This window comes from Pieris brassicae, chromosome 4, assembly GCF_905147105.1.
Source record: "Pieris brassicae chromosome 4, ilPieBrab1.1, whole genome shotgun sequence".
Classification (NCBI taxonomy): Eukaryota; Metazoa; Arthropoda; class Insecta; order Lepidoptera; family Pieridae; genus Pieris; species Pieris brassicae.
Genome location: NC_059668.1, coordinates 2,956,893 through 2,983,219, shown reverse-complemented (window position 1 = coordinate 2,983,219; position 26,327 = coordinate 2,956,893). Strand labels below are relative to the sequence as shown.

General features: G+C 31.3%; 5 protein-coding genes across 7 annotated transcripts; 2 read left to right on the top strand and 3 right to left on the bottom strand.

The window, feature by feature from the left end:
• Positions 1-1,274: 1,274 nt before the first annotated feature.
• On the bottom strand, positions 1,275-8,277 carry LOC123708646 (cleavage stimulation factor subunit 2 tau variant). The gene is made up of 10 exons (XM_045659457.1): positions 8,066-8,277; positions 7,722-7,990; positions 7,256-7,381; positions 7,041-7,148; positions 6,241-6,331; positions 5,561-5,614; positions 4,425-4,551; positions 3,207-3,310; positions 1,977-2,062; positions 1,275-1,435 (listed from the first exon to the last, which is right to left on the bottom strand). Exons 1-10 carry the CDS (start codon positions 8,127-8,129, stop codon positions 1,316-1,318), a joined length of 1,149 nt encoding a protein of 382 aa, XP_045515413.1. The 5' UTR covers positions 8,130-8,277; the 3' UTR covers positions 1,275-1,315.
• Positions 8,278-9,695: 1,418 nt separating this feature from the next.
• Positions 9,696-13,108, top strand: LOC123708645 (leucine-rich repeat protein soc-2 homolog). Its single transcript, XM_045659456.1, has one exon. It carries the CDS (start codon positions 10,032-10,034, stop codon positions 11,724-11,726), a length of 1,695 nt encoding a protein of 564 aa, XP_045515412.1. The 5' UTR covers positions 9,696-10,031; the 3' UTR covers positions 11,727-13,108.
• A 100-nt stretch (positions 13,109-13,208) lies between these two features.
• Positions 13,209-15,808, bottom strand: LOC123708647 (ras-related C3 botulinum toxin substrate 1). The gene is made up of 6 exons (XM_045659459.1): positions 15,669-15,808; positions 15,456-15,571; positions 15,203-15,352; positions 14,821-14,903; positions 14,584-14,744; positions 13,209-14,367 (listed from the first exon to the last, which is right to left on the bottom strand). Exons 2-6 carry the CDS (start codon positions 15,569-15,571, stop codon positions 14,290-14,292), a joined length of 588 nt encoding a protein of 195 aa, XP_045515415.1. The 5' UTR covers positions 15,669-15,808; the 3' UTR covers positions 13,209-14,289.
• Positions 15,809-16,046: 238 nt separating this feature from the next.
• LOC123708643 (testin) lies at positions 16,047-21,790 on the top strand. 3 transcript variants are annotated; one of them, XM_045659453.1, is made up of 6 exons: positions 16,047-16,157; positions 16,406-16,535; positions 16,933-17,085; positions 17,576-17,655; positions 18,431-18,589; positions 18,916-21,790. In XM_045659453.1, the coding sequence occupies exons 2-6, from the start codon at positions 16,406-16,408 to the stop codon at positions 20,467-20,469; spliced, it is 2,076 nt and encodes a 691-aa protein (XP_045515409.1). In that variant the 5' UTR covers positions 16,047-16,157; the 3' UTR covers positions 20,470-21,790. The 3 variants fall into 3 exon arrangements, with proteins under 3 accessions (XP_045515409.1, XP_045515410.1, XP_045515411.1); XM_045659454.1 differs by lacking the exon at positions 16,047-16,157 and adding an exon at positions 16,165-16,309; XM_045659455.1 differs by lacking the exon at positions 16,047-16,157 and adding an exon at positions 16,165-16,313.
• Positions 21,791-21,878: 88 nt separating this feature from the next.
• On the bottom strand, positions 21,879-22,771 carry LOC123708648 (probable prefoldin subunit 6). Its single transcript, XM_045659460.1, has one exon. The coding sequence runs from the start codon at positions 22,666-22,668 to the stop codon at positions 22,300-22,302; it is 369 nt and encodes a 122-aa protein (XP_045515416.1). The 5' UTR covers positions 22,669-22,771; the 3' UTR covers positions 21,879-22,299.
• Between the last annotated feature and the right edge of the window lie 3,556 nt (positions 22,772-26,327).

Sequence of the window (26,327 nt, the reverse complement as noted above, 5' to 3'; positions counted from 1 at the left end):
GTAAGGAGCTGCAACCATTACACCATGTTCCAGATGACATTGTTAAGTAATTCTTAGTTAATTAATATTATAAAACAAAAAACAAAGATTGGTCCTCCATCAGCAGTAGGCATGGTAAAATAGGAGCACGCACTTACATTCTTGTGGGAACAACACGCAAATACATAGTCGAAATAACTAACATCACCACATACACGAATTCAAGTCCGACCAGTCACCACAAGTAGCACTCGTTCACGAGTTTGACGCTAAGCGAGCATGACGATCCTTGAAATGTGAACTTGGCTACATAATAAAATAATCATTATACTAATTATTCTGAAATAATTTGATAACACATTTTCTCACACTTTACATTAAAAGTCGTGGATGTAGACGAACCCCCCCCCCCCCCCCCCTTATACTGGAGGAAATCATATCCAAGGACACATTCATTTACATTATTATAATAGGCCTTGGCTTTACTTTAGCGTACGATTTAAATTTATATTTTAAAAACATATGACGTGTGAAATACACATGTTTTTTGTTGAAAAAACGTATACAATGGCCTTGGAAAAAAACACAAGTTTTATGCAAACTTTTGGTTGGTGCACTAATTTTGTCTTGTCTTCTGAAGCTACTACTCTTTTAAAAAAAATATTCTCATAAATGTATTGACTTGAAAGTAATTCTCAAAAATACGGTATTATCAACAAAGTCTATTTCCTCATCGTTAATTATCATTTGAGCATGACTACTTTTTACATTAGCAGTTAAAGATGTCTTTTGTTAACATAGCTTTCACACATTGAAATAAAACACTTTTGTCACCGTGACCACGCACGCTGTAAAGCACGCGAAACGTCGGAAAAAAAATTAAATTTATAATTATGTAAAATAATTATAAGTATATAATAATACATAGCTTCAATCCGGTTAAAAAGTGTTTTTTTTTTCTTAATTGCATATTTAAAGGACAAGCGACTCGGCCCTTTTCACCAACCGCCACAGACAAGTATTCAATTTTGGAATATATTCTCGTCCTATATAGAAATGCTATGAGTGAATAATATAAGAGTTCGCCCTAACTCGTACTAAGCGAAATAAGGAATCTTATCTGAAATCGATTATATTCATACACAGTGTGTGTGTTTACCGTAGTTTAGCAATGCCATCTTGCACTTTTAATAAGATATTGACTTGTATTTTTAATGAAATTGTTATATATTATATTTCCATTAGATAGAAGAGCCACAATATAGAAGACATAACAAATTTAAAAACAAAACACGATCATTATAAAAATTTTATTACACATTGAATAAACACAATTTTAACGTTGAGTACTCTTCGCAATCTGTTCCTTAAGCATCAAAATACTGGAGCGCTGTTCCGGCGGAAGGAGAGCGATTTGTTCATCTGACAACTGCAGCACTTGCATAATCAATGCAGCCTGAAACAATATTATTAGCGTGAGACATGCATCGTTATATGTCTATAGAGAAAGTTTGAGTTACCAAAAAAGTAATAGTAATACGAGCGCTACAACCCGCCATTTTTCTTTTGCATGCTTACAAATAAGTGATCATACTTTTGTGTCCGAGTTTGTTGATTTTTGGGTGTAAGACCAAGTTACTAGCGAGAATGTTCGAGCAAGTGTATCGCGAGATTTGAAACACTACACCGGTTGCAGCACCTTACAAAAGTTGTGCAACACAAAAAAAACCTTGGCAATTAAAAAGAGTGGCGGAGAGTTTATTGCCAGTTCTTCTCTTCCGTTTTACGCCCTTGATTTGAGAACTGGCAGTAAATGTAAAATTAGAAGCATTTAATGTATATTTCTATTTTATTGACGTTCATAAGTGTACATTGTGTTACCTATATGAATAAATGATTTTTGACTTTGACTTTGAGGCACTTTTAAGTATTTTATCATTTTACTTTTTAGGCAAGGCTTTTAAGGCAATACAAGTAAAAATTTATTAAGCCCTAACCTTCTCTTGGTCAGAGGCTCCGGAAGGTATTCCTTGGATAGTTCTTGCTTGCGCGGCACTGGGCATTCCCGGCGGCATTTGAGGAGCTGAAAATAACATTAACAGCCATATATATGCGTTTGTTTCTGATCACCGATTTATTTATTTACACTTCGTGACCTTTAACATACATATAAAAAAGCGTGTTACATAAGTTATAAGGCAACGGGCGGCCTTATCGCTGACAAGACATTGCTTCCCGGCAACCCTATGGAAAAAGAAATACCTACTGAACGTAAAATACAAGTGCATAAATAATTAACAAAAAAACATAAAATTACATGTAGCACTATAAATATATATATACTAATTAAAACTAAACTTAAGTAAAAAAAGTTATAATTAATTATTATAGTCATAAAAGTTACTAACAGTTATTAACAGCTTAGGGTTAATTAGTCGTAATTAATATACAGATTAAAACCTGTTATAACGACATCGAAGGGACTACTTATATTTGGTCGTAAAAACCGCCAATCGTAAGCCGATGACGTTGTTATTAAGAACCAAATTTTTGGTCAATATAACCGGTATGTTGTTCTAAACGATGTCGTCGTAAATGGTTGTGTATAAGTAGCTAAATACTATCAGAAGAGAAATCCTCGAAAACGAAAATTATACAATATTTGGATTATAGAAATTTGGAATATAAAATTTTGAGACCTTACAAAAAATATTTATGAATTTTGATTGAATAAATATTACCATAGATTTATTAAGAATGAATGACCATTTAGCGAAAACAATTACCGGAAAAGTTAGCTACTATCATTAGATGCACAGACTATGTATCTTACACTCTTTTCTACTAAGAATACATCGAGTAAAGTACAAAATCTGGCCATGTTATTCATATTTCAAACTTTGAATTATTCTTAGTTATAATGGCATCGTTTATTTATTTATTCATTTGGGAAACAAACAGATCTCTAAAAGTATAAAACAAAAAAGAAATATAAACATAAAATTAAAACATTTGATATATCCACAAAAAGTTTCACTGATAAAAAATAAGATATAAAGCAAAACAAAACATGACATGACATGACAGCAGAATGTTATTTAAGTAGACAATATAATACAAAATATTTAAGTAGACAATACAATACAAAATATTTAAGTAGACAAGTAATCGTTGTTACAAAAGTTTAAACGAAATCTTCAACGTCAATTATATTTTTATATACTCACGTGGTTGTTGCATCTTGGTCTGTGTTCTGGGATCGTTGGGTCTCACTCGCGGGTCCGAGTTGAAACTTTGCATGCTTGCTAGACGAGGATCCCGAGGGAACATCCTATGTAATCATTGTATCATTAGTTGTTTAAAAATGTTTTGAAAACAAAATAAATTTTTGACATATATCATTGTGATTCTATTGCTTATATTCGTTATGTTTTCACAATGCCCTCTTCATGGCGTAAATTTTAAATCTGTTGTATTCGGTGTTTATAGACACATAATTTAATCATGCAATTTTCAGACAACACTAAAACCATAGACTTGTCAATGGTCTAGTTTGTGACCTGTCAAACTTGATATGGTCTTGTTTATAATTTAAAGAGAATAATAAAAATGTATGAAATTATTTAAAAATCTGCAATAAAATTATAGAGATCAATAATTTATGGAGTAAAAACGTGGCATGAGTCTGAATGGTCACAAATAGTTCCTAAGAGTTTTACTTCTATGCATAACAACTACTGTGCAATATAAAACATCTATTATAGAGAGATCTTACCTCTCCAAGGCACTTTCCGTAGTTAGAGGAGGTCTTAAACATAAGTATATAGATTATATGATTACTAGATTCCGCAGCTTCTGCCAGAGTAGCAAGATTTTTGATGATATGTTTAACAATAATCGTTATTAGTCAATTTATAGCAAACCATAATTAATTATACAAAATTCTCAGGAATATTTTTTTTGCATACCCTACAAATATCTGTTTGGTGGCTTTTGAGTTCGCTCGGAGAACTTCATTGTCACATTTAAAATATTCATAATAACAATAACGCTTTTCTAAACAAAATGGCTCCCTTGACCAACACTCTATAAAACACGTAAACAAACGTCCAGTTTTCTACGCGTTACTTATCAATCTGTATTTTTTTTAATTACACAAATTTTTCGACCAAAAACCGTCTCTGACAAAATTAGACTCCAAGACTCTATGATGATTAGACAAAGACAATTATTTACAAACATGCACGTCATCGTCAATACTACTAATCAATGATATATTATTGATCACCATTTTTAATGAATAATTATATAAGTATATGGCACTCAATTACACCTTTATACTGTCAGGATCACTATCGAAAGTTACAGAGCACCAGCGATTAAACTTTTATCCAGAAACCTGGCGTAAGCTATCTCAAATTACTAATGATAATGTTTATACTTACTCTTGCGAAGGTGGCGGTACCGGTCCAGGCATTACTGGTGGCAAACTTCGCATATCCTGGTCTAAGGCACGAGAACTTCGAAGATCCACATCCATTCCCATCGGTGGCATACCCATATTTGGACGAGCTACACATGAGAAAAATGTGTTGAGACTGATCAATTATCGAAAACGTATTTGTCAGTTAGTCTCGGAATCTCTGGTACAAACTTGTATAATTGAAAATGTGCTTACACAGGAAACATGATTGGATTTTAAAGGCACAGTGCCTTTATAATATGGGGTAGTTCTTAAGTTATAGATTTTTAAAATAATGAGTCCGTAATAAATTTATCCATCGGTACATGGATATGATGGATAATTTTATATGAAATATTTTTATTTAATAAATTTTGACAGATGACAGTTTGATCCGAAAATAGTCTGTGCATATATGGCTAAGCTAAGCTTACCAACATAGTACATAATCATTATATTTAATCACTTATTATCTTCTTTACTGTAATCAGTCTTGTTACGCTTTTTTAACAAAATTACTCATTCGAAAATATGGATTCTGCCAATTGTTGCTTTGCCAAGCTTAGTACCGCCTAACACTCAATATATTAGCTCAACTTAATTTATTATTTTATAAAAGTGAATACAAAACAAATTTCACTGCTGTCACCTAATTGCCATTCTACGTTCAATACTATCAACATTACAATGCGCTTGAGATGTGGTACATTTAAGAAGATTTATATATTTTCCATAGTATACTCAAAACTAATTTCTGGACGCTCGCTTAAATATTTGACAACCAATACATATGTATTTTTTTATATTTACATTTAGAAAAAAATTAAAATTCGCCATTATCCCAATATTGTGGATATAACTTCCTTCGAAACCTTTTTTAAATAAGTTCTTTAATTTTAGGGGAGACTTTACCATATCAACGGATTGAAAATTAAATATTTGACAGTTAAGAAACCCACAAACATTTTGTATTGGATTTTTCATTCATTTATTATCTTCTCGTAATTTTCCATGAAACAATGAAAATCGGTAGAGCCGTTCTTGACTTATAAGTGTTCGAACAAACGCAACTTTTTTTGATATATTAGAATATAAATGTAAGTTTGAAAAATAACTTACGGTTATATTGATTGGGAGGTGGCACAGGTGTACTCAGAAGTGGGGGTTGCTGTACTGAAATCAAAAATAATATAATAAGTATTATATACAAAATAATATAACACTGTATACACCACATACATATACTATACTATGTATGACGTTATATTATACATAACAAAAAGTTTGCAAGTTTGACCTCAAATTCTACAATGGTTCTGTTTCCACAAAGTACAGACTACCTAACTGCGTTTATTAATGAGATAGTCATTAATAAAAGCATTCGAATCCAACAAACTGACTTTATGAGATTTCTTTTGACTAAAGTAATTATTAGATTGCCTAAAGTATTTTATGCCCAGCAAGCAGTTGTTCTACTACATACTCAAAGACTAGCCGTTTCATCATGTCAATTTGTCACTATGTCAGTTTTCTTAAGAGCCACTTTTTACTTTTTACTTATGAATAATAAATAAATAAGTTTTTCATTGCTGAGTCAAATTTTCAAATAACCAAACCATTATTTTTGATATATTTGTGAGTATTTAGTAAGGAATATATTCATGTCTACCAGTTTAAATTTTTTGGTGGCGATATTTTGTATACATATTAAAATTAATATAAATAATTCATCTATTTTTGGTTATAAGGTTTGTGTCTGTATGCTGTAATACATCATTATAATAATGACGGGAAGGTACCTGGCATTTGTGGTGGTGGTGGGTTGTAAGTTTGAGGTTTGTCTCCTGGCTGCAGTAGTGGCGGTAGTGGGTTACTTGGATGTAACATACTCTGAAAAAGATTTATCTTACAAACTAATTCTAGAAATTGTAATTTGGAATAAAAGTGTTAGGAATGTTTAAAATTTATTCATTAATTTATGTTACTCTGTGCTTCCACCGGTACTGATCTAATATAATATATAATCAACATAAAGAGGGAAAAATATATTATTGGGCCGTGGAGATTGTAGTTAAGAGAGAACAGCAATGGTAATAATAAAGGACTCCTTCAAAAATAGGTTTAAAATTTTGATGTATCACCTGAAGTTCATAGTTGTAGAACTGATTACAAACAAAAATAAGATTGGTTTTGTACTATATAAACTTATTTCTATGGGACTTTTTAGTTTTTGTATTGTTTGATTTATTTTTGTATTTACTGTTTATGTTAAGCATGAAATAAATTTCTTATTCAATAATCAACTGAGTTGAAGTTTTGGGTGCAGCAACTGATTAATTCCATTAGAGCAATTTGACTTTCGAGCAAGGTTAAGGAACAAATTTAACTCGTATGTTGAGGTACCACTGTAGATGCATCTTGTTAAACATTCAATGTCAAGTCTTAGCACCTAAGACTTGAAAATGTTAAATGTATTTTTGACATACTAAGCAATTCGTCTGAACTCTAAATGTTACCCTCAGTCTGTGTAGTTTAAACAATACTATGACAAATAAATCATGATTTTTTTTGTGTATAAAATAATTTAAGTAATTCTTACTACAGCTGTAACCGGATCAACAATTCTCATAATAACTTGTGCTTGTAACAAGGCATAAGCCAACTGTGGGTTTTGAAGCAACATATTTCTTGCTTCTGTTGGGTTATTCTGAAAACATCACAATTATTTATTAGATATTGGATATATTTTGATATTTATAGGGCAAATTTATATTATTGTTAAAAGTAAAAGGTTTTAGAGGTTTTTTTACCCACTTGAATACAAAGTTTCATCTGTTTCATAAGCTCAAACATTTGCTCAGGTGGTAATGTTGCCACAGCCTTGCTCACTGCTTCAGGTGCCTTCTCTGGTTCACAAGGGTCACCATATGGATTCTCTACCTATAAAGAAATTTTGTATAATATTAAGGGATATCAGGTATCAAGCCCTTTAACCTTTTAAATATGTTTTAAACTGGATGATTTCTAAAATATATTGAATGATTAATGAATTCATTACAATTTTACAGAAGAAACTGCTAACACTATCCTCACTCTTGAGGTTGTTTAGGTTAATGGTATAAATTTATAGAAGCCTCTTTTCTGAAATAATTTATAGTTTAATCACAAATCCTCAGCAAAAAGGACTGACTTTATGTACTACCAGTAAATAGTTTATGATTAAAATTCATAATCAAATTTTTTAAAATATGGATTTTGCAACTTTTAAAAAATATCTGACCTGTGGACCCTGCATCAAAGCCTGCATTTCCATTCTAGACTTCTCAGTACAAGCATTATCTACTCTCAATGATCTACCACCAATTTCATAACCATTCAAATTTCTCATGGCACTTAGAGCCGTCTCTTGATCTTTGTATTCACAAAAGCCATAACCTTTTGGCTTTCCAGTCTCCCTATCGAACACCAATTTAAAGGAAAGTACAGGACCAACTTCACTAAATATATCCTTTAATTTTTCCTCAGTCGCCTCATATGGTATATTCCCGACTAAAAAGAAAGGTAACGTTATTTATAAAAAAACTGGTAACTTGTAATGCTGTTGTTTTGTAAATAATAACACACCAAAAACTGATCTCATGGATTTATCCATTATGCTTTGCTCTTCCTTTTCCTTGCTTTTATCCATTTTTAGTTTGTTAGATTTAGCAAATAAAACCTAATTTTTATTTTTAGAAATTCGAAATTAGAAAGACTAGATAATCAAAAATATTAAATGATAACTAGTGATTGGAACCGGCAAATGGCAATCGTCAATTTGTGATTTGATTTCGATTTGATCTCATGTCTCAACCATAGATAACTGCGCTAAACTTTGGCATATAATGTAGCTTATTGCACAAAAAGGGTAAACATTTAATATAGATAACATTTTTTTTTGACCTGGTCATATATATTAGGTCCTTACATATGAAATTGGTGTTTTGTTTGGGAGGAACAAAAAGTCGAATATTTTTAAATATAATATATTTAATTAATCAAAGTTCATAACCATTTTTTTCTATGCACTTTTGCCATCTCATATGTAGTTCGAAAACAAAATGGTAATATGTTGGAGCAAGGTCCGGGAGTATGGAGGATGTCTTAGACATTCCAATTGAAGCTCTTCTAATTTGGTAGCCGTCTGTTGTGCAGTGTGTGGTCTAGCGTTGTCGTGAAGTAGCAGTGGCGTGGAGCGATTGACCAGCCTAGGTTGTTTAGCCCCTAGCTTTTCCATCATGGTTTGCAATTGCTGACAATAGACATCAGCCGTAATAGTCTGGCCAGATTTGAGAAAACTGCAATGAACAATACCGGCATTAGTCCACCAAACGCTTACAAGTAACTTTTTTGGGTTTAATTTTCGCTTGGGGCAGGATTTGGCTGGTTGGCCAGGATCCAACCATTGTGCTCAGCGCTTCCGATTATCGTAATGAATTCATTTTTCATTACAGTTAATGATTCGGTTTGAAATACCTTCATTATTGTGCCGGTTCAGTAATGTCACGCAGCAGTCGACGCGCGTTTGCCGGTTAGCTTCAGTCAATTCGTGAAAGCTTGAAAGGGGGGTACCCCTTTCAAGCTTTTTAATCCTCCCAATTTGCTTCAAGTGAATTAAAACAGTTTCATCACTAACACCGTAGCCTGCAGCTAACTCGGACGTGGTTTGCGATGGACCTGCTTCCACAATAGCCTTCAATACTTCATTATCAACTTGGGTCTCAGGCCGTCCATGGGGCTTGTTCTGCAGGTGAAATTTCCAGAACGAAAACATTAGAACCAAAAACGAACTGTGTTTTCTTTTGCAACATGACCGTCATACACATCATTCACCCTTCGAGTCGTTTCCGCAGCACTAGTGCCACGGCGGAACTCGTACTCGTAAATAATGCGTAAAACGAGTGACGCAAACAGAAAAAAACAAATGAATGACGGTCATCGATATACACTGATATCGATAGCTGTATAAATTTGAATTTGAAATTCCTAACCAAAGAGGAGGTCAAAGGAGGACAAAACCACTTGAGGTCAAAGTGGCCAGTACGACAAAACGCCAATTTCATATGTAAGTACCTAATATATAACATAATGAACAAATACATAGAGTAAAATACTTAGACGAACTTTATTGTCTCTACAGATCAAGAAGTCGTGAAATGTCTTTCTATTGTCTACCATAGTAAATAGTGTCTGTGGTGTAGTCTGCAAATGGCAATTCAAGTTTCACGTATTTTTATTTGCATTTTGCAATCAATTTTAAAAGTTCTCTTGTAAAGCTCTCGTGACTCAATTCGTAAAAAAACCATTACATTTTAATCGCAGCTTAATAGCAAGTTTTAATATAATTCAGCAACTATAATTATTTAGACAATCATCTTGAGGAAAAAATCGATCTTGCTACCCATTGCTGTCGGCGGATATCTTAAATTTAAACTAAAGATTTTTTTCATAATAGCAATTGGGAATTTGATATCGATTATTATTAATTGGTTGTGTACGCAGTGAAATGAAGTAATATAGTCCAGTGTCAGTAGCAAAATACTAGTGCGGAATGAATCTTGACAATACATCGAGAGAGAATTTAGAAGCATTGGACTCCATTAGCACAGTCAGCCCCAGAGAAAAGTATCACGCAATGAGGGATAAAAAAATGTCCGTACCGAGTACAGAAGGAGCCCGCCCTAAAGTTGTAACAGTGAAGCATCCTGAATCAAATAAACCTAAGCCAACAGCCAAGAAAAACAAACCTATTCAAGCTGATTTAGACGTAATTAAAGAGTTTGTGAGATGTCGTGATGAAGGCCTTAAAAGGCTAGATCTCAGTAAATCATCTATTACCTCTTTACCACCCAATGTTAGAGATTTGACTCATCTGGTTGAGTTTTATTTATATGGTAACAAGTTAGTTGCATTGCCTGCAGAATTTGGCTGCTTGACTAATTTACAAACACTAGCATTAAATGAAAACTCATTGACAAGTCTGCCTGATTCTCTTGCTAACTTACGATCATTAAAAGTTCTTGATTTAAGACACAATAAATTAAATGATATTCCAGAGGTAGTCTACAAATTGACATCATTGACAACATTATTTTTGAGATTTAACAGAATTAAAGTTGTTGGACATGGTATAGAAAATTTGATTAATTTAACCATGTTAAGCTTACGAGAAAACAAAATAAAGGAATTGTCGTCAGGAATTGGCAATTTGGTCAATTTAGTTACTTTTGATGTATCACATAATCATCTGGAACATTTACCTAAAGAGATTGGTAATTGTATAAACCTGAGCACATTAGACCTACAGCATAATGAGTTATTGGATATTCCAGAAACAATTGGTAAATTACAATCCTTAACCCGTCTTGGCCTAAGATATAATAGACTTACTTCAATTCCATCAACTTTAAGCAATTGTGTACACATGGATGAATTTAATGTAGAAGGAAATTCTATTTCACAACTGCCAGATGGACTTTTATGCAGCTTGACTGAACTTACTAATATCACTCTATCAAGAAACTCGTTTGCCAGTTATCCCTCTGGGGGCCCAGCTCAGTTTACAAATGTTTTTTCTATTAATTTAGAACACAATCAAATTGATAAAATACCATATGGTATATTTTCAAGAGCCAAAAATTTAACTAAATTAAATATGAAAGAAAATCTTTTAACTTCGCTTCCACTTGATATTGGGACTTGGTCAAATATGGTGGAACTAAATTTGGGCACTAACCACCTCACAAAATTACCTGATGATATACAATGCCTTCAAAATTTAGAAGTATTAATTTTATCAAATAATCTTTTAAGGAGAGTCCCACCTAGTATTGGAAATTTGAGAAAGCTTAGAGTCCTTGATTTGGAAGAGAACAAATTAGAAGTATTACCAAATGAAATTGGATTCTTACATGATTTGCAAAAGTTGATAGTTCAGTCTAACCAATTAACAACTTTACCCAGATCTATTGGTCACTTGGTAAACCTTACTTTCTTGAGTGTTGGTGAAAATAATTTGCAGTATTTGCCTGAGGAAATTGGCACTCTAGAGAATCTTGAATCACTGTATTTAAATGATAATCCAAATTTGTGTAATTTGCCATTTGAACTGGCTTTATGTGTTAGTTTGCAAATTATGAGTATTGAGAATTGTCCCTTGACATCAATTCCACCTGAAGTTGTTTCCTCTGGACCCTCTTTAGTTATTCAATACTTGAAGTCACAAGGACCATACAGAGCCATGTGATATGAGGAAGATGAATATTTGCCCTCTTCATCTGGCACTGAAATTTCTTAACTTTGAATATAGCTATAGGTCAAATCCTAATCCAATTGATAAAAAGTTCTTATTCCTGCCAGACCACATGATAATAGTAATTACTTTTATTCAATACCTACAAGTTGGTAGGCATTGGGCATTTTCATGTGTGCTTTTAAAGTTCTGTATAATGTAGGTATTACAAAATTGTATTGAATCCCTAGTTATTTTTAATCTGTTTTAATTCAATTTAATCCAGTGGCCAAAATAAATAGTTTTATTTAATTCATAATAATCACAGATTATAATATTTATTCTTTAATGTAACCAAATGTTTTAACTGTATTTGTCAATGTGTAAGATGTAAATGTGTTGAATGTATTTTTTTTATTATGAAACTTATCATTAGAGTACATATGACAGACAAAAACCATAAAATTAATTTTGCCCTTGTCATAGCTTGAAATAAATATAAACTTATTTATAAATTCACCAATAGAAACAGTTAATTTAAATATTCACAGGTACTAAATTCATAGTTTAGGGATATTATTAATACACACATTATTTCTCCTCTAGAAATTAATGACTGGATAAAAATAATGGAATGCATAAACTATTATTATTGTTATATAATAATAATACTCATAATATTGTGTATCATATCCTGTATGATTTAAAATTTGACATAAGGATCTCATTACTTAACAGTATTGGTCAATGTATTGCTTTTTTCTATTAATATATAATTGGCATACTTGTATAATGTTAAGTATATATTATATACATTTTAAACAATTATAAGTGTTTAAACTGTTACTAAAAATTATCTATACTTTATATCTTCCATGTTACTCCTCAAAGTGAATGTTTGTCATCAGTGTTGTTTGTAAAAATGTTGCATTTACTATTTTTATGTTTATATAAACTTTGTTGTAGGTAAGTATGAACTTCTATGCTCACAAATAGTCTTTAATTTTTATACAATTTTTCAATATATAAGTACCAAGTTCGTATGTTATATTGTGCGCCAGAACAACCAGCAAAGCTTGATAGAAATACGCTCCAAATTAATATGTTGTCGGCCAATGCGTCATTAAAATGTTTGGCACGTAATTGCAATTGTTCCATAGAACGGTTTGAATTTTTAAATGTTTAACTATGACCGTATATAATTGTTGATAGCGCTCCAATAAACCGCTATTTAATTAATATCAATTAGTCACGCGCATGCAATTTAAAAATTTTGGCTGACAAACTATTTGGTATTTCAATATTACAGCCTATTTGTCACTTATTAATAATTATTTATAAAATTCATTTGCATCTGTGTAAGATTTATGTACTCTTCAATGTGTTATAAATAAATATATACCAAAAATTGAGTTCAATAATTTTAAACACATTGCAATCTTTACCTTTGGCTTGTGGCTTTTATTTTGCAGTATACAAGAAAACAACAGATAAATTCAATAATTTATAAAGTGCAGTTACACAAGTTTATAATATCGTTAGATTGCGCATTTGTTCTTACAATATAAATAATTGAAGTTATATACAAATATATTATTTTGAAGCATCACCTGTAATACAAAGCAATCTATAATATATCTAAAGAACAATAATCGTTGCGTTGCATTTATCGCACTTATTCAACCTAAGCTTACATACAAAAATATTCACCCTAATAAATCGCTATAAAACACACAATACATCATTTGCCAGCATAGGCAATATGAATAAATTCAATACAAAATTCGAGAAAATGAGACAAAATACTAGAATAAATATAAGTTTAAACCAACTTTACAATCTATACATCTTAAAAAAACTTAAATTATTGATGGTTTAAATTTGTCACAGTACACATTATTTAGTGGAATTTAAGATGTATAACAGTTGTAAGTCTTTTCTATAAAATATCCAAAATTTGTGTCACCTTTTAATCACAAAACTTAAAGCTTTAAAATGCTATTAAATGCTGCTGATTTTGATTACATGTAAAGAAATCATTAATGCAACTAATGAAGGTTACTATTTGTGTTTGTTTACAATATCAATATTTTACTAGCATCTATTATCAGTCCTTATTCAAAAATTACATAATATCATGAATATTTTTCAAAAACCTTTGAATATCATCATTGAGGTTCATAAGTGTAATTATACAAAAATAACATTGTCACTCAATAATATTCACAGTAACAATTTGTTTCCAACCATGGGTCCAGTTATTTAACATTAAATTACAAATCAAACTTATACCTAGTCATATATCTTTGGCATATTTAAGACAGAAATGAATATACACATATATGTATACAAGTATTAAAGATGTACATAAGTATATTGTGATGATCACTTTGTAAACCTGGAATCAGTATGGCACATAACATTAGAAGAAAAAATCATATCTACATAATTTCCATTGTAATATTTGTAAATCAAGGTTTTTTAATGTTTTTAAATTGGTATAGAAACACATTATTACTGTCACCTTGAGATTCCTGCATATAAATGTGACATTATTTTGCCGTTTTGTGCATCATATTTACATGATCAGACACTTCCTTTGATGTCTTTTCTGAGGCTCTGGTCTTAATACAGCACGAACAGCTTCGTCAAACACCTGAAATGTTGCAAATTTAAATCACAAAAATAACTATATATACCAAATCATTCAATCAAATTTTTCAAACTTTAACTGCCTTCATGGTCAGTAGCATAAAGACAAAACAGCTTTAATGTCAATATAAAACTTAATAATATGAAGTAACTTAGTAAAATAAGTGCCCCAGGTTGTATCCACTTTTATTCCATTCATCAGTTTCAAATTAAAAATTACCTGCTTAAGCCCACGTTGAGTCAATGCTGAGCACTCCATATATTTTACAGCTCTTATTTTATTTGCGAGCTTTTGTCCTTGTTCCCTTTTCAGTGGTGACATTCCTTGCTCTGAGAGCAAACTCAAAGTTTCACGGTCATCCCTTAAATCTATTTTTGTACCTAATAATAAATAGTTTTATAAGTATTATGGGTGTTACTGCAAGTTAATTATTTTACATAAATAGTTAATACTTACCAACCAAAATAATAGGGGCATCGGGACAGTGATGTTTAATTTCTGGATACCATTTCGAGGTCACATTCTCATATGATGAAGGACTGTAATAAGAAAATATGTTTAAACACCAATTTAAACTTATAAATATAATAGCTAATTGTGTTTATTTTACATAAACAACAAAATGGTATAATAATTGTACACATACATTGATTGTGCTTGTCAAGTGACATATTATAATAATTACTCAAATAGCTAGTACTTTAGAATTTCCTAAATAATGTGAGTTGAAATATGATTAATAAAGATATTTATGTAGAAAAACATTGAACTAAATAAATATAAGTATAAATATAAACAAAACATAGATCATAAGTAAAAATATAAACAATATAGATACCTTGTAACACTAAAACAAATCAGAAACACATCTGTCTGAGGATAACTTAATGGGCGCAGTCTATCATAGTCTTCTTGACCAGCTGTATCCCACAACCCTAACGACACAGCAACACCATCCACCACCATAGGAGCTGAATAGTTGTCAAATCTACAAAAACGTCGTATATTAAGTAATGCTAGCTTAATTTTGTAATTAATAAGGATCGTCGAATTTAAACGTTTTAGTACGATGTTTATATTCGTAGACTTACACAGTAGGTACATATTCTCCGGGAAAGCTGTCGGTCGTGTAAGATATTAGCATACAAGTCTTCCCCACTGTTCCATCACCAACTACCACACACTTAATAGGTCTTCCAGAAGACATCTGAAAGAACGTAAATTTATGATGAAAAATAAAAACCAGAATATGACTCACTAAAAGAGGGCACCAAAGTCGAGTCTAAGCAAACCAAAAGCTTCACCTTAAATTTGAGCTTAGTTATAAATTGTTTCTTTTATCAAACTATTTCCTGTTAGATATCTCCGGTATTTTGGATTGACTTAAACTAATCTAACAAATAAAAAGCGTAGAATCCATATCCATCCCGAGAAAACACATTGAAAGATAAATAATTAATTACCAGATGCAAAATAATGAATAATTTCGTAATTTGCCAGGCTAAAAAAATTATCGTGCTACTACAGATTATTGAGAGTTATCTGTTTATTCATTTAGTCATTTTTTTAAAAAATGACAGCCATAAACATAATATTGTCAAAGGCTTATGTCATCTACTGGATGACAGACTGTAATCGCAGTGTGCATTCTGTGCAACTTCATAATCTTAAACATTCTCCCATATCCACTAGTGTGTCGTTACTCATTCCATTATATCCAGTTTAAACAAATATTATTGTTATTATTTTTGTGGTATTTTTTTTCTTTTTGTTGTTTTATGGTTTTTTGAATCGTAAGTTTATGTTTATACGTTAATTTAATAGCGAGTATTAAAAAAAACAACATTATCGTAAGCAGCGCGATAAAAATACTATCGATGTTATCGATTAAACAATAATTCAATTTGTCGAACATTTAACGAAGAGGGTGAAGCCTAACTAAATAGTCGGTATATTGTTTTCTCTTATAAATCAGTTACACTTATAAATCTATTAAGCTTGTATGCTGACGATACGCTTATCTATTTTTCTTAATTATTAGATGAGTGAATCATGTGTGGAAACGCCTGAAGCACCAGCTTGGTTATCCAAGCTTGAGAGCCAGAGAGAAAAACTCAGTAAAGCTAGATTAGGACACGACAGTGGTGCTGGAGCTCCATGCAATTCTTGTGGTAGTTATTATTAAAAAATGTTGTCTTGCAGTGATTCCAAATACCATTCCTCTTTTCTTGGGTGATACTGACTGATATATACTGAATTTAAATTAATATTAATTTAATTTTTACATTTAACCATTACATTTGTATGTCTAGATTACTGGAATTAAGTGATTAGTAAGTAACTTAATCAATAATATGGAAATAGCATTTTTATTTATCCTTAAATATATTTTTTGTAGAAACCTTATCTTATTTAGCCTTTTGTTATTAGCTCATATGTTTTTCCATACCTTTATTTTAGTTTGCTAGATTTTAAATAATTATGATGTTCTTTAATATGTCTGCTTGCTTTGTGATCAATGCATATCCTGATTCATTATATGATTCTATTTACCATTATATTTTTCAGGATCGTCTTGTCCAGGATTAGATCTTCATTTCTGGAGAAAAGTGTGCAGAGCATGTCACTGTAGTAAGGATGTACACGATGTTCAAGATGATGATTTATCTGGTTGGGCCCAGTTTGAACTTCTTGGTACAGCTAAACCTAAGAAGGCTTCCTGTAAGTTCTTTGAACTTCTCTTTTACTAACTAAGATTAAAATATAAAGAAATAGACATTTATAATTCATATGTATTTCAAAATACTTATAGATTTAGTTAGTAGAAGAAAAAATGTGAAATAAACAGTTTATATAAAAAGTAAAAGGTAGGTAGGTTCAATTCCCGTCTGTGCACCAATGGATTTTTCTTTCTCTTTAAATTTTCTGAACTCTTGGTTCTTGGTTGTACTCTAACAAGTTTTGGTACCTTAATGCTCTTCTATGTAACTTAAATGATCATAAATACTATACATCTGTTTTGACTATCTTATTAATTCCTTTGGCTAAGTGGCTACCTTAGGTAACCTAAGGTAAGATTGTGGATTTGTAGGCAAATAACAAGTAGATGGAATATTTCAAAACTTAACTGTGTGTAGAAATGACACTAAATATTATATTGGTATTTAGAGTAAATTATAGGATTAATTTATTTTAAAATTAATTTTTCCAGTGCCTCTAATAAAAATTCGTGGAGTCACAGACAAGCCCGTTAAACTTGACTGGGTTCCTCCTAACGCTTCAACTGAATTGGTATGTATGGCTCAATAAACAAATTCCTAAAATAATTCCCTGTGTTTGTTTTGTTCATTTTTGATTTGTTCATTTTTTTTGATATTGTGTTGTTCTCTAAAAATATTTTATGTATAGAGAACAGTACAATATGTATTTTATGTATATTTCCAATAAGTTTTAGATAAGATATAAGAATCTTGATAATAATGTATGAAAGTACATTATTTAATTTCATCATTATATATTTACTTGTTATCTTTTAAATGCAAGGTTTTTTAAATGTATTACTTCATTTATAGTAATCATCAAACTATTGTTTTTTTAGTCACTACCTTTTTACTCTCAACCTTGAGGTTGAGCATTCAAATAATCACAGCTGACAATTCTGAACTTTTCAATTATAATTAGTATTTTGCCCTACTGTGAATGTCTTAAACCTAAAATAACCACATGAGTCAAGCACAGAAGACCAAAAAATTATAGAATCAAATAATGCAATCTGTGCCCTAAAACTCTTTTTGGGTTTTTAGCGCCAATGCAGTAATATAATATATATTTAGCTTTATTTAATTTTTTGTTTATAATTTCTGAGGAACAAGAATTCTAAATTAAACTGAAAATTTTGAGTTAGTGAAACTAGTACAGTTTTGCAAAAGGGAATATAAATGCAGGTACTAAAACATAGTACCTACTTACTAAAACATGAATTACCTACTAGCTGTGTAGAAAACTGAACCATAATTATTATATCCTTTTTTGTAGACTCAATTTCTCAATAATTGTTATCACTTAGGTGTCAGAATACATGTCGTGTCTTGGACCACTCGCCCCTGTATCCGGCAGTGATGCGGCTCGTAAGCGTCGAGCACAACTCCGGACCCAACTGCCACCGCACGATGTGGCAACAGCTGCTAGACATCATGCAAGTGATCAGGAGAAATCGGAACATACCGTATGTACTGATTGTAATACTGGACTGTGGTTATTTTACACAAAGAAAATTTACAAATACAGGACAGATTTCGCATTAATTAATTTGGTGAAATATTTTGTACTAAATCCTATTCCTGCTAACGCTTAGTTTCCAGGTAGAAGTAGAAGACTGGAAATTCCAGTCTACTCATTTAATAATTTCTATAAATTTTTGAATCAAATTTTCGTTTTATTATACACACGCAATATAAATAAGAGAATCGTGAACTTTGCATTACATATATATAGATGTATATATGGTTATAATGTATGGTACATATGTCAATATTAAATTTTTTGTTTCAGGAATATATCACTCGCATCAAGGATCATGTGGTGGGCATGGGCAACGTCGTCAGGGTCGGCCCTTTACAAAGCGCCGAAATATGTTCAGTTGAAAATAGCAAAGTACATACTGCCCCGAAATCTTATGCCCTACCATTAAAAATATCCAACATATCTAGGGGTGTCAAGTATAACATTGTTCCCAAAAATGCATCTGATAAAAAACTTGTATTGGATTCCCAAGGTAATGTTGTGAGTGCTGCCAATTTGCCAGATTATAAGTCGAGTCCCATACTAAGTCGTATTGTCAAAGATAAACTCCATATTATGCGAATTGAATCCGATAGAATTAAGAGCGCTGTTGAACATGGGCCTGTATACGATAAGCTTTTGAAGAACTTAACCGATCTTAACTTGCCAGTGACACATGATGTCTACTTGCAACCAATCAAGTTATTCCGAGACGAATATAATAGAAACCCTCAATTCAAGGAGGAAGTCAATGAGTTTGCCCAAAAATCACTGGGGGCTCAAATGATACCAGACTTATCGGTGATAAACAACAATATAATGGGAACAGCAAAACTACTTGATAGTAGATTGCAAAAGGGAACTATTTTTGCTCCAAATGGAGAAATTTGGAGTTGGAAACAGGAACCAACAACACCTGAACATAGTGGTACTCTTTGTTCTACAAAAATAAGTCCTCAGTACTCTACAACAATGAAACCTTTGAACCAAGTAGAGCCACAGCAAACAGCTCCTTTGAGGGAATATGTCAGGAGCCACTCGGAAGAAGATGCTCCACCACCACCACTGCCTAATTACAATACACACCCTGGAAACATGCCTAATACTTTCACAGACATGCACTCAGATGTGCCCATACAAGTTGGGAATTATATGGAGCAGCTTGATCCTATCATGACTCAATTCGCTGATATGTCACTTAATCCCGCCGAAGTTGAGTTTAATAGAAAGCTTTATAACGAAGGAGTGCCTTGCCAGCGTTGTGAAAAGCCTATGTTCGCGGGTGAGGTAGCAGTTAAAGCAGAACGGGCAGGCCAAGAAGCCATCTGGCATCCACAATGCTTTACTTGCTGCAAATGTGGTGAACTCTTGGCAGATCTAGTGTACTTTTACTACAAAGGAGAGATATATTGTGCTAGAGACTTGGCGAACGTCCTTGAGATACCACGTTGCGCCGGTTGCGATGAATTGATATTTACTAGACCTTACACGGCTGCCGAAGGACGAGCTTTTCATGTGCAGCACTTCTGTTGCTATCACTGCGATGCCCCTTTGGGTGGAAAGAAATATGTACCAGATGATAAAACAGGATTGCCAATTTGTCTGACCTGTTATGATCAATTTTATGCCGAAAGATGCCGGGCCTGTGGTGGAGTAATTGGTCCAGAACAACAAGGTGTCTCATGGGGTAACATGCATTGGCACGCCAATTGCTTCATATGTTCAGGAAGAATGTGTGGGAAAAGTTTGTTGAGTGGCCGTTTTGTGGTGAAACAAGAGATGCCTTTCTGTAGTGTACCATGTGTACAAAGTAAAATTAAGTGAGGTATAGACGGTTTTTTATAATCAGTTTTAATATGAGGTATTTACATATGAAATTGGCGTTTTGTATGGGAGAAACAAAACATAGAGTATGTTTAAATATAATATATATTTAATTTATCAGTAAGTACTTAAGCAACATCAACAGCTATATATACGCTTTTGCTGTTTAAGGTGGTGTTTTACTGCCATCAGAGTTAAATTTTGTACTTTGCAAGAAGTTATCCCAATTTCTAAAAAAAGGTAACCTGTTGGAGCATTAGGTCTGGGGAGTAAAGATGTCTTAGACATTCCAATTGGAGCTTCTCTAATTTGGTAGCAGTGTGTTGTGCGGTATATGGTTGTCGATTTACTTCAGTAGATTACTACAGTTTTATCACTAACACCACAACCTGCAGTTACCTCTGACGTAGTTTACGATGGATCCGCTTCCACAATAGCCTTCAATTCTTCACCTTTGGTCTCGGTCGCGGTTTGGACACCGCCGTCATACACATAATTCATCCTTAGAGCTCTTGCCCTGCAGCACTGGTTCCTTTGTGGAACTAATTAACGTGAATTTCATATTGTACCTTTTTATTAATAGAATGACGCTAACAAAAACAATTAAAATGGGAAAATGAAATGAATCATGGTTTTCGAAACACAAATAAACGAGTAAATAGCTGTAAAAAATTGATGTCGAAGAAGAGATATTTGAGGTCATTGAGTAGCTAGTATGTCAAAACGTCGATTTCATATATAAGGAATACAATATTTACACAATATAAAATATATAACTCTAGCTATACTTAAATATATAAACATCTATTTGTTTGACGGAATTCACATAGTTTATTAAAAATCTGGATTATATTAATAATAAAGTACCAAATCATCAAATTTCATATGCTTAAATGAGCTTTACAATTTGATAACCCAAACAAATCCATTCCATTTCTGTAATTTAATAAGTATTATAAAAATATAAAGATGGATTTATAGGTTTTGATAAATATATTATATAAAAGATACCATAATATGTAGAACCTCAAAGACAATTGGTAATTTGGGAACAAAAATTTAGGATAAGCCTTATATTTATACAATATATAGAAAATATTGTGTTGTGACAATCAGAGATGAAAAAAAATTATATTTCAAAAACAAATAATAATTTTATTATAATACTATTTATTTATGAAAAAAGTTTATCTTTAAGCTTGATATAAGGAAAAACTATAAAATTTGGCCATTATTATACTAAATATATTATTTATATGCACTTTAATTTATGATGTAATGTAAAGTATTAAAATATGTGATAACTAATCAGACATGATAGGACATTCTATCTTGTGCCATTGAATGCATTTATACATATATTTATAAAACAGTAAAAAATAAAACAATAAATTACTTATTAAATGTTTTATTTAAATCATTAAAATTAATTTTAGACAAATAATGGTTTAAATTACCAGAAAAAGAAATACAATATATTCTACACTGTGTTAATAAATCCCTTTTAGTATAAGTTTCCTTGCAATATCATTAGAGGAAATGATCACTTTGATTTGGTAAGTTTTATAGAATTATTTTTTCTTATGCACACCATATTTTGGCTTAGGACAGAGTACATACATATAACTTAAAATACACTGGAGGAAATTTATATTTAGTTGAATCAATATTTTAGAAAAGCATCTAACTCACATGCTAATATAAATGCTTAATAAAGTATTCAAGAAAATTAATTTTAACTATTTCCCAGAACTGCAAATAAGGAAAATAAAGACGTGAGGATAATTACATGAATAGTTTTTAATATAATTCAAGTTTATTTTATGATGTTTATGCTGCTATTTTTAAATTGCCAAGATTATTTCGAAGCTTATTAACATTTTCTTGGATTGCCTCTTGCTTATTCTCTAATGCGGAGATGTGAACATCTGTTCTTTTGATTTCTTTGCTTATGTATTCCATTCGTTTAGCTACATTCTGTCTTGCGTCTTCCAATTCTTGTTTAACTAATACGGGCCCAATAAGTTTATATACCTCAGAATCTTTCTTTAAGAGCATTAACTCTTCTTTAACAGCTTTGTTTTCATTTAATTGGCCGTCTAGTTGCTGCTTTTGCGAAACTGCCTTCTGATATTCCTTTTGAAGACTATTAAACACTTCGAGTTCCTTTTGCAATTTCTTTTGAATTTCTGCAGCCATATTGTTGAAAAATATAAAAATCTAGTAAAGAGATATTTTAAGATTTATATAAATAACTTTGAGGTTATGTTTAGTTTAGCTTTTGACGGATTAATGATTTCCATTTTCCAATGATAATTGACAAATATTTTGATAGATGCAATCTCAAATCAATGGCAATTGACATTGTCAGTTACCGAATTTTCAGTGTATTTAGAGTATATATATATAATATATATATAGAGTAAACTAATTTTACTTAAAAGACAACGTATTTTTTCATTCACTCGACATTCATTCCCTAGGTTCATGTAAACTACATTGGGATACCGATACAACTTACGATATTTACTATAAATAAATATTGCGTAATTCTAGCAAAACAAACAATAACTGCAAATTACTTTTTTGCCATTCATCAACGTTTGTCTATAGAACACGAATCGCGACAAATAAGAAATATTATTATGTTTACGAAAATGCGCAGTAATTTTCAACCCAGTTACCAAGAGCCTCATTTTACAGTAATTTTCAAGCCGTTTTTTTAATCTAATAGACCAAAATCTTGGTTCTAATGATAAGGAGCATAATACCAGGACTAAGCTTTTGGTCTCATAAACTTATTATATAATTTACAGATTTTCACCGTATTCTAACGTCCAAGCGTAGCCAGCGTTAGGGTCACCGCTCTTTTCTGCTTCCTGCTGTATTTTTTCAGTCTTTTTAAATACATTCTGTATAGTATTAAATAACTCTTTATTAGGCTTTATATACTTAGAATTTTTCGCCTCCTTTAACCTCCGCTTTCCAAATCTTTCCCGAACAAACTTTTCATACAAATCTTCGTCTTCATCACTATCATCTTTTTCGCCAGAACTTTGTTTATCGTTCGTTTTGTAATTTTTATTAAATGTGTCTGTGTACGTGTAATTATCGTCGTCATGTTCATAGGGAGTTTTTTCTGTCTCCAATTCATCTTCTCCAGACTCATCATTGTGCGAAATACTTGTTTTTTGTTTTGGATAAGCTGGTTTGTTATAATTATAAAATAAAACATCATCAGGTAGTTTAATTTCAGGTAATTTTATGGATATATCACTGAATTTAATGTTCAAGTTTTCATCAATTTCGTCATCTTGTGGCTTGGGTGATGTTTGTTCTTTGGTATCTAACTGTGGTGAATAGGTCTTTGTACTGTTGACATTTTTATTAGGCACTGCTTGTATATATTTATAATCTAAAGGAATTCTTTCCACATCTAATTTTAAATCCTTCTTATTATCTTTATATTTTCTATTTTCTCTGTCTTTTAAATTTTCAAAAAGTAGTAATTCGTCACTTTCTTCATTCGATTCAGTACTCTCTTCATTGAGTTCTTTGACTGGTTTGACTTCGTCGTCATGAATGTTTCTAAGTTTAGAATTATTTTTATCTAAAGAATGGTTCAAAGCATCTAACGTTTCTAGAACAACTCCTACTTTAGGAACTATACTTTTCGAAATAAAAGCCTCTTTGCTGTTGTCATCATTACTTTCGTCACTCACATTGGAATTCAAATTCGGATCATTATTTTTAATTTTTGATGTTGTCAAGTCATAATTTTGAGATTTACTGTTGTTTACATCTAGTAAATTATTTTCTTCCTCCTTGTCTATTTCCTCACTTTGCTTGATTTCATCGTTAAATTTATTTACCTTTCGTACTTGATCAGTTTTTTCTTCACTTTCGTTACTCTCACTATTTAGTCTAGCTTCTCCATTATTTTTATTATCGTTTCTATAACTATTGGTAGTCACTAATGGTATAATGGGTATTTTTAAATCTATACTTTCATTACTACCACTTGTATCTTCCTCACTATTGTGACTCTTTATGGGTTGTTTAAATTTAATTGTAGCACGGTCTTCACTTAATGTGTTTTCTTTTGAATTAGAAGATTTCTCTTCGTCACTTTCAGAACTGTTGGATTCTGAACGGGGATCATCTTCTACTTTACGGGTGATATCAGTTTTTCTGATATTCTCTATTTCTCTCGAATTGATTTCGCTAGCATTTAAATAGGATTTATCATTGTTGAATAATCCTCTATTGACCTCACGACTGTTGTAGTCTTCTAAATTCGATATTTCATCTCGTTCATCACCATTGTACTTATTTTCCCTAGAATCATCATTATTATTTTGTTCATGATTTGATATTTCTCTACTGTCTCCACCTTCTCTTGATACACTAGAACTTTCACTACTTTCATCAATTTCTTGACTCTTCTTATTTTGTGGCTTATATGAAGTTTTCTTAAAATTGTTGTTTTCATAGTGATTCTGTTCTTCTGATTGTTTATCTTGATTTATTTCAATTGAATCACTAGGTGTCAATCTATCATGGGATGTCTTTATTAGAAAGTCGGCTAAACTCGAATTTAGAACAACGTCTTCATTTTCCAATTTTCCATTACTTTTTGGGCTATGATGGGTAACGTAATCGTAAATAAGTGGTGTTGATCTTCTTTTTCTTAAACTATTTTTATAGTGCCCTGTTGACTTCTTGGATACTACCTTATTACTATTTTCTATTTTTGAAGGTTTAACGTTAACTTCCCATATCTTTATGTTATCATTATCAAGTTGAGTATTTGATTTTATCACAGTTTTATTTATAGATTCTGTTGTGTTTTCATAACTTTGTGTTATATTCTTTCGAGTTACAGTGTCAGCAGCGGTATTGCTTGAAACAGTTTCTGTTACATTATCTTGTTTAGTAAGAGGATTGTTTTTTACTATAACTGCTTCCGTAATCTGCAAATATTCATATTAAATAGATTGGTTGAGAACTCGCATTGACAAAATAAAATGCAACCAACTGATAAATAAAACACAAATCTACTTTGAATGTTTATTAGTATTATTAATTAAATACCTTATTACTATTATTTACACTGTGAAATTCTCTACAGAAATTATACTAGCACATACTTTAAGATCTACATATCTAAGCTAAATATTCCTAATTCATAATTTCTGTTTTTAAGTGCTTGTTAAACCAAGTTATAAACGATATTCTTGTAAGCTACAATTTTATAAATTTTTGATAAAACAAAAAATAATACAATGTAATGCGTAAATTATTCTGTACTAATTGTAGTTATGTTTAAAAAAGTTTGTCAAAGTTGCTTTAATATTAAAATAATTTAACATTATTTTTAAGTGAGCAATAATAAATATTTACAAAATATAATATCTACGCTCTATGAATTGCGGGTATTTATTTATGGCAACATTTAATTTCGTTTAATTGCTTAAATATAAAAATAGAGATTGAAATAAAATGTGTGGATAATTTGATAATTCTAGAATTAAAAAAAATCGAAGTCACATAAAGTTAAATAACAATTAATAGTGTGCTTACCAATAAATAATTACATTTATTCGGACGTGGAGTTGTACATTTTTACATTATATTTTCATACATCATCAAAGCAGTGTCCGAGATTGCACTAAGCATTTTCTAAATAATTTGAATAACTACATTACCTTAATCTACTGACTACGCATTAGTATACGTCATATAATACACGCATTGGATATTCAATATAGATTTATTACCCCCTAATTCATATAAACGAAATCACTAATCTTTACACTATTAATTGTTTTATCTCTCTCTCTTATCTGCTCTGTCTC

Bases quoted from the DNA above. Each gene is read 5' to 3' on its own strand.
- LOC123708646 (XM_045659457.1), bottom strand. From the start codon at position 8,129: ATGGATAAAAGCAAGGAAAAGGAAGAGCAAAGCATAATGGATAAATCC. The intron at 2,063-3,206 runs GTGAGTATATAA...TGTTATTTTCAG, and splicing joins GACCAAGATGCAACAACCAC to CTCCTCAAATGCCGCCGGGA. The intron at 1,436-1,976 runs GTTAGGGCTTAA...ATATTGTTTCAG, and splicing joins GAGCCTCTGACCAAGAGAAG to GCTGCATTGATTATGCAAGT.
- LOC123708645 (XM_045659456.1), top strand. From the start codon at position 10,032: ATGAATCTTGACAATACATCGAGAGAGAATTTAGAAGCATTGGACTCC.
- LOC123708647 (XM_045659459.1), bottom strand. From the start codon at position 15,571: ATGTCTTCTGGAAGACCTATTAAGTGTGTGGTAGTTGGTGATGGAACA. The intron at 15,353-15,455 runs GTAAGTCTACGA...ACGTTTTTGTAG, and splicing joins GGAGAATATGTACCTACTGT to ATTTGACAACTATTCAGCTC. The intron at 14,745-14,820 runs GTAAGTATTAAC...ATTTATTATTAG, and splicing joins TGCCCCTATTATTTTGGTTG to GTACAAAAATAGATTTAAGG.
- LOC123708643 (XM_045659453.1), top strand. From the start codon at position 16,406: ATGAGTGAATCATGTGTGGAAACGCCTGAAGCACCAGCTTGGTTATCC. The intron at 16,536-16,932 runs GTAGTTATTATT...TATATTTTTCAG, and splicing joins AGCTCCATGCAATTCTTGTG to GATCGTCTTGTCCAGGATTA. The intron at 17,086-17,575 runs GTAAGTTCTTTG...TAATTTTTCCAG, and splicing joins TAAACCTAAGAAGGCTTCCT to TGCCTCTAATAAAAATTCGT.
- LOC123708648 (XM_045659460.1), bottom strand. From the start codon at position 22,668: ATGGCTGCAGAAATTCAAAAGAAATTGCAAAAGGAACTCGAAGTGTTT.